Source organism: Paramormyrops kingsleyae, chromosome 2, assembly GCF_048594095.1.
Source record: "Paramormyrops kingsleyae isolate MSU_618 chromosome 2, PKINGS_0.4, whole genome shotgun sequence".
In the NCBI taxonomy this organism is placed as follows: domain Eukaryota; kingdom Metazoa; phylum Chordata; class Actinopteri; order Osteoglossiformes; family Mormyridae; genus Paramormyrops; species Paramormyrops kingsleyae.
Genome location: NC_132798.1, coordinates 29,637,717 through 29,651,969, shown reverse-complemented (window position 1 = coordinate 29,651,969; position 14,253 = coordinate 29,637,717). Strand labels below are relative to the sequence as shown.

At 39.5% G+C, this 14,253-nt stretch overlaps 1 protein-coding gene across 2 annotated transcripts in view; it reads right to left on the bottom strand.

Annotated features, from left to right (window-relative positions):
• Positions 1–1,709: 1,709 nt before the first annotated feature.
• LOC111847280 (uncharacterized) overlaps positions 1,710–14,253 on the bottom strand; it is a 40,076-nt gene continuing 27,532 nt past the window's right edge. For both annotated transcript variants that reach the window (XM_023818322.2, XM_023818323.2), the window contains exons 5-16: positions 12,721–12,858; positions 12,513–12,590; positions 12,047–12,198; positions 9,189–9,243; positions 8,845–8,919; positions 8,576–8,684; positions 7,409–7,969; positions 6,664–7,251; positions 6,454–6,585; positions 6,232–6,365; positions 5,810–5,861; positions 1,710–4,759 (exon numbers count right to left, since the gene is read on the bottom strand). In XM_023818322.2, coding sequence (XP_023674090.2) covers positions 4,623–4,759; positions 5,810–5,861; positions 6,232–6,365; positions 6,454–6,585; positions 6,664–7,251; positions 7,409–7,969; positions 8,576–8,684; positions 8,845–8,919; positions 9,189–9,243; positions 12,047–12,198; positions 12,513–12,590; positions 12,721–12,858 — 2,211 coding nt within the window. In that variant the 3' untranslated portion in view covers positions 1,710–4,622. The remainder of the gene's footprint in view (positions 4,760–5,809; positions 5,862–6,231; positions 6,366–6,453; positions 6,586–6,663; positions 7,252–7,408; positions 7,970–8,575; positions 8,685–8,844; positions 8,920–9,188; positions 9,244–12,046; positions 12,199–12,512; positions 12,591–12,720; positions 12,859–14,253) is intronic.

The following is a 14,253-nucleotide window of genomic DNA, read 5'->3' as shown; positions in this document are numbered from 1 at the left end:
CTGGGACATCCAGTCGCCCTGTCCACAGTGTATTAATGGAGGTTTCTTTAAGATACTGGGTGAAGCAATGTCTCACAAAAAAGGAAAAAAAAACATAACATATAAATAATGTGTTTTAATGGCAATGTATTTTCACGACAACCTTTTCCATGTGGAAAAAATGTGACTCCTCAAAAAAAGTCTGATGAGGTATTGTGCAAAACAACACCACCCTTACATTGATGAAAGGAACTTCGGTGAAGTGAAACATTTCCTGCCTCACTAAGTTAATAGAGAATGTATCTATCACCATGATTTGATTGGACTGGTTAGTTATGGATCATGATGTGGTTTTAATCCCACCCAGTGAAGCAGCAGCTCTCCTAGTAGCCCATGTATAAAAAGGTTAGTACACAGCACCCTGTTGTCATCGGACCACTCAGTAGGTTTCACCGTGAGTTACCATGAACACCCCACATATGACAAGCTAAAAAAAGCTAAAAGCTGTAGTTTAATAGGATAAGACCAACTCGACATAACTTAAATTTTACTTGTAAAAATGATGTCTTTCTATTAAAGAAAAATCAATTTCTACTAGTAAGAATACAATATCCGGATATCTATAAATCTGTTTTAACTAGTATGAATCATTTTTACTAGCAATAACTCTATCGTTACTTCTAAAAATTCATATAGATATTTATAACTCAATTTTTACTATTAATAGACAGTATTTCCATTGACCTCCATTGAATTATTGCCTCCTTTATTCAAAATTCATTTTTTACTAGTAAAAAGTCACATTGTACATATATAGATTTTAATTTTGACTAGTAAAAATTCAAGGTCCACATATCCATAATTCAATTTTTACTATGAGAAATATCATTGATGTCTGCGATTGAGTTACTAGTAGAAATTCACATTGATGATATGTGTTTTTACAGACCTCTAAAGTATAATTGCAGATGTCTGCATGACATTTTTGCTAGTAAAAACTGAATAATGGATATGTGGACCTGGATTTTTGACTAGTCAAAATTAACAGTTATCTGCAATATGAGGTTTTACAAGTGAAAATTGACATATGTACAATATGACTTCTTACTAGTAAAAATTATTATTCATAGTTAAAATTGATGCATAGATATCTGGTATTCATATTCTTACTAGTAAAAAATTAAATTTTACTAATTTGAATGTTATTTTACTGGTAAAAATCAAGTTATAATGACTAAGCCTTAGACTATTAAAAGATCATTTGGCTTGCACACCCCATAGGACTTGCCATTTTGGATAGTCTCTGACCCATTTGTCTGGCCATAATGAATTGGTTGTAGTCATAGTCATTCAGATCTTTATCCTTGATTATTTCTTCTGCATTCTACATGTGGACTACGAGCACTGAATGATAGCTGTACCGTCTGATATATCCCAGACCTTGACATGCATGGTATTTACCAGTCAATATTACTTGTTTCACATGAAGGTGGTCATGATGTTTCTGGCCCATACGTGTATGTCAATAAATCGACACCTCATTGTAAGCATGTTGCAATTTAATGTACTAATATACATTGTCAACATGTATTGAAGCTCAAAATTTCACTTCACTGATTACCCAAATGTGTTACTCATTATCCAGATATGGGCACTGTGAAATAGTGGTTGATTTTACAGTGGATTATCAATGAAAGTACCAGTAATCATTTATAGCTGGAGACGCTGAATCGCTATACAACAGTTTATTTTGTGTTCGTTTCACACATTATCAAGAAAACAACACATTTTATGTAAGAGCAGTGAAGTAAATGGTTTGGAGAAAAGAAAAAGTTTACAGTGTTGAGATTCTGCAAATTTTTATCTACATGTTGTTCAATTTCAAGATGTACCGTACTGGTATCCATAAATGTAGTAGAAAACATCTTTGAAACGTAATCACTATAAAGTAAAAAAAACTATTTTTTACTATTTTTTTTTATTTTATCACTCAAGGTACTTCTCAGCTCTTACTAAATTGAGTGTTGATTGTAATCAATCGATTTCAGCACAGAATAAGAATATGATGAATTTATGTATAATAATGTTGTCTGCAAAAGAAGGAAAGGTTGCGTATAATTGCTAGCATTTATTACTGAGGAACCCGCAAGGATTCCTAGAGCTGGCAAGCATCTCAAAATTGGATGAGAACCAAGAAGGTGGTATTATTAGCATATTTTTGCTAGAATATCAAGTGTACATTTTCTCAAAAAAATAATGAAATACTATGGATATTATTTGCTGCATGAAAGTGAATGGGGGAATTGTGCGGGTTCATGGGCTGAGGGTGACGACACATTAAAGAGATTCACAGTATAAATCATCGGCCACCAAAGGAAAATGGAAGGCACCTGTTCACTTTTTACATTTTTTGACAAAAAAAAACGTAAATGATATACTGGAACTTACATGAGTATGATGAATAATGAGCTGTACTGAATTTGTTTTTACTGTTACAATGGTACATCTATGAAATATTTTGGGAGGTACAATATGAGATTCGACGAGCAAATAAAACGAGAACATGGTGTTACTTTTGTGCCTCATTCTAGTGACAAAGTCTACTGATGAGAATATAACATCCATATCTTTAAAGCAACCCATAATAATTCCATTTACTTCATTAAAATACAGGAGACCCATAATGCTGAAATCCGACAAAACATTAGCAATATATAATGTTAAATCTACAACCATATTAGCTGAAAATGTGTATTGCAGTGCATCAATTAGTCATAAACCATGTTACTGCATTAAGTTATTAGAAGTGATCTTATCTTGCCTTAATGTTTTTTTTTTATTTAGATTTATACACTGTATGGTCAAAAGTATGTGGACACCCCTATTAATTAGAGGACTGGTCTAATTAACCACACCCAGCACTAACACAGATGCATAATTAAGCACACATTTATGCAACCTCTGGCAACAAAGATTAGCAGCATAATGGGTAGTTGTACATAGTGAATTTCCACATGGCACCATCATCAGATGCCATCTTTCCAACGTCAGTTTGCCACATTTCTGCTCCAATAGATCTGTCCTGATCAATCGCAAGTGAAGTGATTGTGAAGGTCAAAAACCTGTCACAGCAAGTTCAATTGCAAAGTGGTTCCCACACAAACTCGCAGAAAGGGACCATATAACCCAACCTCCATGGCAGCAAATCCCGCCAGCAAAATTTCAAAAACTAATGGAAAGCCTTCCCAGAAGTGTACAGGTGGGATCTTGGTCTTCAGTGTACTAAACAAAGAATTAACTACTGATTGTTTTTAATGATAAATGAAAGTTCAACACTACTGAAAATGGAATCATCCGTGCAGGTCTTATATAATAAGAAACATGGTGTTTTCTCTTCATTCTCCTTACAACTGTTTTTTTTTCTTTTTTCTATCAGACAGCTTAAGGACAAGCTGGTGTCCACATACTTTTCACCATATTGTGTAACTGGAAAAGTTTACTACTAAACGTAGTATCTCTGTTGAATACCATTTGAATTGTAGTCACAGAGCATATACAAATACAGAATAAAAACCAAAAGGATTAAGCACACTGTCATACAGTGGGTTTTTATAAAGTTATACGTTTGGGTCTAAATGTGCTATACTGTAACATTAGGCAAAGTTAAGCCTAATTTAATATAGTGCTTTAAGGGAATGTGTTTGATTCTTGTATGAGCAAAATTCTTATCTACATCTGAGAAATAGATTTACATTTTCAGGCAGAACAGTCAAAGAATTACAATTTTTTTTTTAAAATGGCCCTAACAATGAATAAAAAGAGGGAAAAAACAAAAAGGAAAAACCATCAAAGGATAAATGGAACAAAAAACATCATACAAGAGAACATCGGAAATAAAACACAAGTAATCTTTCTTGCCAATGGAATGTATCATGAAGTCTAAAATGAATGTGCATTAATTCCTTAAAGTAGTTCAGGTTATTATAACAAAAGCAAAATATGTATTTTCTATGCATGAATGACTTTAATACCCTGCAAGTCAAGTAGATTAAAACTGCCAAGATCTTAGACCCAGTACTACAGCACAGTGTTAAGATCGCATGTTCTTCTTTAGAAACATCGCTCAATTCAAGACAGGAAACCAGTAATGACCCAGTATCACATATTCCTCATGGTAATGATATTTCCAGTAGTGAGAACTTGCGACATTGCTTATTTTTGTGAGATGGAGTCCTGATCTTTAGACTCTAGTGTTAGCGTACTAAGCAAGGGATTAACTACTGATTGTTTATAATGATAAATGAAAGTACAACACTACTGAAAAAGGAATCATCCTTGCAGGTCTCATGTAATAAGAAACTGGGTGCATTTTCCTAATTCTCCTTACAACAGGTTTTTATGTTTTCAGAGAGCCTTATAGATTTTGGTTGATGAGACTTCTGGCTTACTTTCTGAAACAAACATTTTGTAGGGCTCTAGACAAATTACTCTTGTGCTGTTGTTATCACTGGAACACAACCACAGTGCTACACATGCTACCGCAATAAAATTCCCAATCCCTGAGGGAACGTGCACATTTGTATGGGAAAATGTGCTTATACATGTCTGTCTGTATGGCTGTCTCTGCAGATGTTGACCGGTCCTTAGATGGTCTCCACATAGTTGGCGGGGAAGAGCCCCTGGCGGCCATCTTTGCTGCATCCCCTCCACCAGGACTTGTCCACAGTTTCGACGGCACTGATGATGTCACCAGGCTCCAGAGAAAGCTCTGTTTCATCCTCTGTGAAAATTGGATATAACGTGGTTGAGAACATGGCCTATAAGCCTGAGCAGTAACTAGCAGCATACTGCTTCCAGAATAATCTGCTGGATTCCATACTGCACTATTCCATCTGAAGTAAAACCTGTTGCCCGACTCATGGCCAAACATGAGACTCAAAGCAGAATAACAGAGCAGAATTAAATTCATATCAATCATATCAATGAAAGTCCTTCAACATAAAGCATGATCAGAGGTGGATAGTTCGGCTCCAGAAAGGAACACTCCAGACCAAGATTTTGTTTCAACCAACCAGTTGAGCATAAAGAGTCAGTCATAGAGTACTCAACTGCTTAGTTGAAACAAATTCTTAGTCAGGATTTTTACTTTCTGGACTTGAACTATCTGTCTCTGAGTATCAGTAATAATCTATGAGTTACAATTATACCTCTAACAGTAGAAAGAATCATATGAGTTCTGAATAATTGCTGTTAACCTGTTATTAATGCCTTATTCGTACCACTTCTAGTTTGAATACAAATTTTCCATTATATGACAACTGAAATTAGAGGTTTTTCCTGTACCTCCATGAAGGAATCATTATAATCAATATCATAATCAATAAATCCTTATCCACCTGTATGATATTAATTTAGTAAAGGATAAGATCGAAGTCTCAAGTCTGTCAAATTGGGTTATAAATGCTGTTATTACAAAACTTAGGGACTGGAAATACACACAAATACTTGCTAGAATGAACAGTGTTTTCTCTGATATTGCTGTAACATCGTCCCTCAAGTACATTTATAAAAACCAGCTGTGTTGTAGCATCTACACTTGAGACAGAAAAATCAGCTAGCATGTTGAATAATAGGTGGTAACTTCAAAAATTCAGTGAGTAACGTGTGTCAGTTTTCATGACATACTTGTGAACATATGAAGTATTGATGCTATGCATTCATACCTTTATTATGATCCGTATCACTATGTATCATTTAACCTTGTGATGTAGTATAATTGTGCATTCACCATACTGAAAAAGCTAATAAATAAATAATTTGATATACAGACCTGCTTGATAGTCATAGAGTGCCCGCACGCACATTTGTCCATGTGGTGAGGACTACAGCAGTGGGAAAAAGAGAGCAATACGGTGAGCAATATTATCCCAGCAGTTTACTGAACCATGTATATTATCAATATACGAATAGGAATGTATTGTATCCATTATAAATAGTAAAGCATGATAGAACAATTGCTTGATTGTTGACATTTTTTTTAATTCAAATTCAGATTAAAATCTTGAAAACATATTACTACAATAAAACTCATTTCATATAAAAAGAACTGGTACCAAGTCCACAGCTTGTATGGTTTTCACTTACTGTGAAAGTTAACTTAAAAAATAGCGAATTAAAGAAAATCAATGATGAGTTCAGTGACATCTGGCCCACAAGGTTGAAAATTGCCCACTCTGCTGTAATGTTTATCACCTTTTCATACTCAATCATCTCCTCTGTGGAATCATCTTCGCTCCCGTCACGCCTTATGGCATAGGAAATCATTTCTAATTCCTGGGAAATTTCATGCAAATTTTTCTCCATTCCAGTTGGACTGAGGGATAGGTCTGTGTGAAGGAAATATAATATGCAAAATGTGATTTGAAAGCATAGTACCAGCAAACATTCAAAGTGTGGATGCTTTTACATAACTACCTGTGCCATCGTCTTCTTCTGTTAACCCATTTTCTGTTTGGCCCCAATTTTCATCAGTCATTCCTTTAGCTTGCAGGACTTCAACTTCCTGCAGCATGGTCAGCCGAGCATCATCTGCACCCATAATCTCTTCTATGACAGAAGATTATGCCAGAATTGTTAGACACTTAGCACTTTCCCTCCACCCACCCAAGAATTTGCTCCTTCTACCTGGTATGATGGGTTCCAGTTGTGGATCATGGACAGCCTCATGCTCTTCCTCCACCTCTCTTCGCTCAAAATAGACTGGCTCCTCAGATATGGTGGAAAGATGCATTACCGTAGCAGTTTGAATCATCTCTTCATCTTCTACCCTCTCCCCTCCAATCTTTATCAGCTCTGTCCAGCTCTGTTCTTCTAATAGCTTGGTTTCTGTCTCAGAAGCCTCTCTGGGTGTGACGTCCAAAGCAGGGACCAGATATTCCACAAGCTGCCTGGATTCTGTGCTGTTGTATACAGGATCCTGTATAAGGCTGGTTTTCTCTTCCATATTAGAGTCTTCTTGCATGTTGACTGCTGTCGATTCCAGGTTTGTGAGTAAAGAGATGCCTGAAGAGACACTCTCTTCATTTTCTAAAGCATAGGTATGATTCTCCAACAAATCATTAAGTTCCATGGATGCCTCTAGTTCCAAGGAACCAGCTTCCCCTTCCGTATCTTCCTTGGTCATTGGTGTGATGTGCATGTTGTCCTTTGCTGCCATGTCTGAATCTGTTTCTGCTTCTAGGTCAGTCAGTGTTCTGTAGGCTGTATGCATCACTGGACAAAAAATACAGAAGAGGCACAAATAAGCCATCATTCATCATCACTTCACAGAGGAATTTTATTTTTCAAAATATAAATGTGCATTGATATTCTATATACTGTATGATTCAGCATTGTAGTCTTTCAGGTCTCTATAGTTACTGAGTTTTACCTTCTGGATGCAAGTGGATGGCCATTGGGGGGGAATCATTTTGATCCTCGGCCAGTGCTATGGCACCCAGAGATCCTGGGGTAGAGCAAGGATCAGGATGAGACCGATACAAGCTGGTAAGAAGGTCTGGTGAGGCTGATGGTGCCGAAGGCCGGGCAGAGGAGGTGGAGAAACGGGGTGATGACGGTACTCCAGAAGGCTGCCCTGAGTCTTCAGCTTTGACCAAGACTGGGGGATGTGGTAATGGGGACTGGGACGTGACAGTTTTAGAAGCAGGAAGGCTGGGGAGACTGGAAGTCGGGCATGAGCGTTGAGGGGAGATGGGCGGGGACAACAGAGGGGCACGGCGTTGTGGAGGAGAGTTTATGGGACGGAAGCTGGTATCTGGCTGGCTTGGGCTTGTGGGTGACATGGGTTGGTTGAAGGGGGATTTCGGAGTACGGCTGAATGGAGAGAACGCATTAGGGCTGCGGGGGGAAGAGGGCAACGAGGAATCTGACTTCCCGAAGATAAAAGCTGTATCAGTGAGGCTGCGCTGGTAACGACGGAAAGGAGGCTTGGCTGCCAAGAGAAAAAAGAGAGAGAGACAAGGGTAAAAGATTATTTTGATAGCTTTTTTAGACATACACCCTCTTCTCGTTTAACAAGGTCCATTCCAACGACCAGGTCGTTATGTGAAATGGAGCACAGTAACTGCCAAGGTCACTGGTTGCTGCTCTCATTCAGATCAAGTTCTCGTAGAGTTACGCCAGCGTCAAATGTGTGTCAGAAATAAATTTTTTGGTCACTAACCAAGGTAGTTGCCAAACAAGGAAAGGGTGCATATGATATGAAATCACATATACAAATTATAATGATAATGCAAAATAACACAAATGATTTGGTTAAAATGGCAATGGCATTGGCAATGGTAATGGCAACTTTATTTATAACGCACTTTACACACAACAAAGTGTATGATGCTTAATTAATCCTGCTAAACATAGAGTCCTCCCTCAGTAGAGACCTGAATTACAAAGGTAAATACTGATGAGCAGGAATGGTTAAGTGTAAAAGGAGTGTCTTCTAAATACGCAAATGACTACTGTAACAGTTTGTTATATTTTGACCAGCCCATATTGGCACCCAATTCCCCTTGAGCGCTTTAGCGCCCTTAGTCTCACTAACCTGTACGGGGGGAGTCAGGGCTTGGTGGGATACCAGAAGACGATGAAGAGAGCTGTCTGAAAAATTCTCGAGGGTTCATGGAGCGCTGAGAAACAAGCACCGCTGCCTCCTGCAGGTCAGGGATGTCATATCAATGTGGAATTTCACATACGCATCACTATAAGAATTAAGTGAAAGGCTGTAAAACAACCGAATGATCCGGCAGTATATAAAGTTAATAAAATGCATGGCTGCAATATGCACTATTCATGAGTGAAAGGGGGACTGACCGCAGCCTTTTCGATGGATTCACTGCGTCTGAAGCGTACTCTCATGTCTTCCTCATGCTCTCTCTGTTGCTGCTCCTGGAGAGACACACATGGTTGAAAAATGGCACAACTCTACTGCTCTCTGACATCCTAACATCAACGGCACCCCAGAGTCATTCATACACACTCCTCTCTACAGCATTCATTGAGTATACAATGGGGACTTACCATGTTAATAACAAAGTTATTTCCATCTCAATTGCTTTGCCAGTCAGGTCACAGCTATGTCACCCCTGTGGGAATTACTGTCTACCCATGCCCACCTGCAATGCACATTCCATCCACCACGTGTCGCCCTTGCTTACCCATCTGGTCTTCTCCTGCTTTCGAATCTCTGTCTCCAGTTTTCCTTGCATTTTCCTGAATGACAGAGAAACAAAGCAACCACTGTTATATCTAACACTGCCTATATAAAACAAACTCTTTATATGCAAATATGAACTTATCTGGAAAGGGCTGCACTTAAGATGAGTTCAGGCATGTAGGACTAGTTATTCTTTGTAATAGGGGTTCCCAATTTTTTTGGCGACCACAGACCGGTTTACGTTGTGCAAAAATTTCATGGACCGGTAAAACTTGGGGGTGGATCTGCAAGCCAGATTTGATAGTCCTCTCCATTTTTATCAGATGCCGTCTGACTGTGAGAACATCAGGAATTGTTAAAAAAAAGACTTGACTTAAAACTTTATTATTATTTATTATTTTTGGAAATTAATCAACCTCTGCCCCACATCCCTCAGCTCTGTGTGGCCCAGTGGAGTACTGGAGTCAGGGTTGGGATCTCCTGTTTAGTAAGATAGGAGTATGTTTGTGTATCAGAGCGATAAACTCAGGGCTTGTACAGTACTGTGAAACAGGGAGTCAAATAATATGATGTTAAATGATCTTCATGCTGATATTATTTTTGTCAATGTGTGTCAGCTGAGCCATTTCAAAACCTCTCCTATAGAGTCAGCCCAGTATTTGCAGCAACCATCCAATACACCCATATATTTCTTGGCTTGACCACTAGTGCATACCATGTTTTGCTAATCAATGCCTCATTTAGTTATTTACCTAATGAAGTTAATTGATGAAGATAACTGGTGGTGAAATGTAACAAATACAGTCGAACCTCAGTACAACGTACCCCGTTTATAACGTTTACACCAATACAACGTTCAAATTTCAATGTCCCGAATTCGCGTAATGCATTATTCCATTTGCCGGTATCGCTTAGAACGTACACCTTTACAGCGTAAACTTCGATATAACGTATGATTTTCAGAGGAAAATAGGCAAACTGACCTTCGTTACAACGTACAGCCTCATCTTCCGAACGTGCGCACAATTCAGAATCGGCTGTTGCCGGCCATCTACATCGCTTAGCAACGCCTAACTGTTTGAACCTTTCCTCACGAAGCATTCCACGCCGACTCCTTGCATGCAGCCCCTGTTTTTTCATGGTTTTGCATGGCGTCAGGGTATCGAAATTTATTTCAGCCAATTGAATCATACAGGTGCATAATTTCGGTTTGACATTAAGTTACATTAAGGCGATTTGAACGATAAGCCGGCAGTGGATTTTGCGTCATGTCGGCTGTCTATGAGTAACTGATATTAACATAGTTTGAAGAATATAGTTCCTATTTAGAACAGGAACTATATTCTTCAAACTACACAAGCTGTATGTCAACTTGAGGGGTGTTTTATAAAAGTTATTTTATATACATTTTGTGTTCTATCATTCATTTTGAGGGACTTGGTTACAACGTACTACGGTTATAACGTACAAATTCTTAATGTCCCCCGAGGTACGTTGTAACGAAGTTCGACTGTACATGGAACGGATGAGGTGCCCCTGAGGAGAGGTTTGGGAATTGAAGCGGCGTTCATCCAGCGATTCAGAAAGATAACTGATTTTTTTTTGTTTTGGAAAACGGAACAAATTCTTGTTGGTTTTTATTGCATTACTGTCAATTTGAATATGTTCTAATGTTAAATTGCTGTTTAATTTCTGAGCACATATACACTTACTACCCAGATAAATAGCTTTCAACATTGTCTTTGACTGCCTAAGACTTTTTCACAGTACTTATCAGAGCATGTGAGCGGAGTGGAGTGGAGCGGAGTGGAGCGGAGCGGGTCAGAGAGCGGAGCGGTTTTTTAATTAAGGCTGGAGCGGTCGCTTTGTCTCGCTCCAATTTCGCTCCGATACCGCTCACACTACAATTCTGAGGCGTGCCCAAATCTACCCAGAATTCATCTGTACAATTATCAAGACTGTTACACAAATTGGCTGAGATGGAATTCGCAAAGTATTTCACAAAGGAAACTGATAAATCATACAAGTGTACTATTCTTATCAAACGTATAGATGACAAGAATGTACAGCAAGAACAACAATGTGGTGAAACTGTTTCAGTGAGTAAAGATTCACTTTGGAATCACTTTTCTCAGAAACATGAGTGTGCTACGCGAACAAGCGGAAGCCAGAGCAAAACGCGTGCAAGTTTTATATGGTTGTAGCATATCAAGTCTATAAAGTAAATTAAAGTATAAAAGCCTATAAAGTAAATTAAAGTAAAAAAGCCTATAAAGTAAATATTGGTAATCAAATAAATTCGTTTTGTCATTCAAAGTAGGTCTAATAAGATTTTTTTTTTATTTCACGTAACGTAAAATTTTATTTTAGAGACGTGCTGCATCAACAGAAAAAAATTGAGGAATTTAAAACGTGTCTGTATATTCTTTAGGCTATTAAGCCCACTGATTCCTTTACTTTTAAGCCTATTTTTGTGTGGAATGCCATTTCCAAACCTGTCCGTTGTTGCCGATAGGTTGCTTAAAAATAAATATTTTCTGTTCTGACTGGCAATGTTGCCGTTGCTCATATTTCTTTATGACATAAGGCTTCGGTTTAAGGTGACATTTGTTAGACATGCAGATTATTTGTCCCTCTTTTAAATTGGAGCGAGCGTGGAGCGATTTGACTGGAGCGGGAGGACATTTTAGTGGAGCGAGGAGCGGTGTTGAGCGGAGCGGCTTAGTGCGAATTAGAGCGGAGGAGCGGGCGGAGCCAACAGCCTCGTGAGCGAGGAGCGGAAATTCTCACCGCTCCGCTCCGCTCACATGCTCTGGTACTTATGTATTCTAATTATGAATGTGTCCACATGGTTCTCACCTCTGCTCCTCTATCATCTGTAATTTCTCCTCCATCTTCCTGTCCCTCTCCTCTGCCTCCCTGCGCTCCTGCAGGATTCTCTCCCTCTCCCAGCGACGCCGGTCTTCTGATGCCCTCCGACGCTCGTCCTCCTTTCTCTCCTCTTCTTCTCGCTGATGGACAAATAGGTTAGATGAGTGGTGGAATTGCAAGATCATATAAAATATGACCTGATGAAGCTTTACTGATTGGCAGGAGGGGCTTTTGTGTTCTCCAGCAACAGTGCAAGTTGTGCAACTATATATCTAAACTGTACCTTAAAAGAGCCAATCAGTACTGTAAATTAAAAACGGTATACCTACTTTAAAAAATACATTTGTAAAATTAAAACTTTACTTTGTAAAACACGACCTTTACATTGTAAAATACAAACTGCACACACACACACACACACGTACACACACACATTTATACATGGAATGCTCACTTCTGCACGTGCCCAAAAAGAGTCTCTGTTGATCCTTCGTATCTCCATTGCAGCATTTGTTTTTCTATAGTTAGTGCCCTGCAAAGAAGAAAGAATCAAACATTTTGATCTGAATTAACGAATAATAGAGCCTAACGAAAAAAATGTATTATTTGCCAAAAGTTTGCCTTTGTGGGGATTTCGTAGCTGTCGCTAAGCCAAGACTCACCACGAGCTCCTCCTTGTCCGTGATCCTGGGGTTTCGCTTAACGCGCTCTGCTGGAGCGCTGATGTTGCTGGCAGCCTCACAGATTTTCTCCTCTGTCACATCCTCTGGTTTGGTCGCACTGACAAACGCATGAGCTTCCTGTGACAAAAAGAATTGGAGAAGGTAATAGCAAAAAAGCGATACGATCTTAGGGACTACAGGCACAACATTAAAGAAGGGCAGCTATATGTATATAGCTTTGTGATGGATGCGGTGACCCACTGGGAATCCACTGCACACCAACAATCTTATTTTAGAACCATGCCAGTGGACCTGAAGCATCAGGCCAAGAAGGCACCCGTGGGAAAGACGTGCCTGGTGTCTACTAATGACCTCAGTCAGAGGCTGGGATTGTCTTCTCCAGGGCTGGGAAGAAAGCCCAGGGTAAGACCTGTTTATATTGCGCTCCTCACACAGCAGGCAGCTCTGAGGACGCCTGTCCTAAGGGAAGCGCCGCTCTGCCAAGGGATCCATGCCCACTAGCTTGGAGCAAGGCTAGCCTGGCTGTCCCCTATGCTTTTCCTCCAGATGCTAAAAACTTCATTATTTCATCTCAAGAAGCGGTGGGATGCATGCAAAATATAAAAGAATTAAAAGAAGTAACTTAATTATCCTTATTTAATGTATAAGCACACTTTTGCTGGAAAGAGCTACATTGGGCTGCCACACAACACTCCTACAGGGCTGTGTAGCTGTGGGACAGTCTTCCAGCAAATCTATGGGATTCAGGCTTTCTCTGACTCGTTCCGTCTGGTTTCGTTCAGCTTACAGGGTCACTAGGTCTTGGTAGTTACTCCCGCTAGGCTCATGATCTGGTGTGTAGAGATGGGTGGCTACTAGTGCTGTTGATTTGGGACGAACTATACTGTCACTTCTGTCACTTTGCATGTGGCCTTGTGCTGTTGGAATGCTGGTGCTCAGGAATTTCCTCACCGATTTCCCACTGGCCTCTTCCTCCTAGATATGCTACCATAACTAGACCTGCCACAGCTTCTTTCACCCTGCTGTCTCGCATTTTGACTTGTCCATTCCACAGTTGCATTTTCCTTATCTCTAAATTTCCTTCGGGATTAATAAAGTGTGTGTCTGTCTGTCTGTCTGATCTCCCCAACCTATCTAGAAGAGGTCAGGATAGAAAGGTGCCACCTGAATGCTTACCCACCTACCTGTGATGTCTGCATGAGCCACCTCACCTGCCTGCCTGCTTTACAATGCACCAGTCCACCCCTATCGTCTTGCCATTCTCCTCAGTGTACTTAGCATTAATCTACGTAAGCTTGTCACTTCAGGCTCACTGGTGTTAGCCTGAAGAAGATGGACGCCCCCCTTGATTCTCTTTCCTGCCAAGGTTTCTTCCTCTCCCCATTTTTCCTTGCAACTGTTACCTCAGGCTTCTTCTCTGGGGACCTCTGGCTCATGAGTCTGTAAAATGCTTAGTGACAATGCTCCTTGTTAAAAACGCTATATACATAACAATGAACTGAACTGATATAC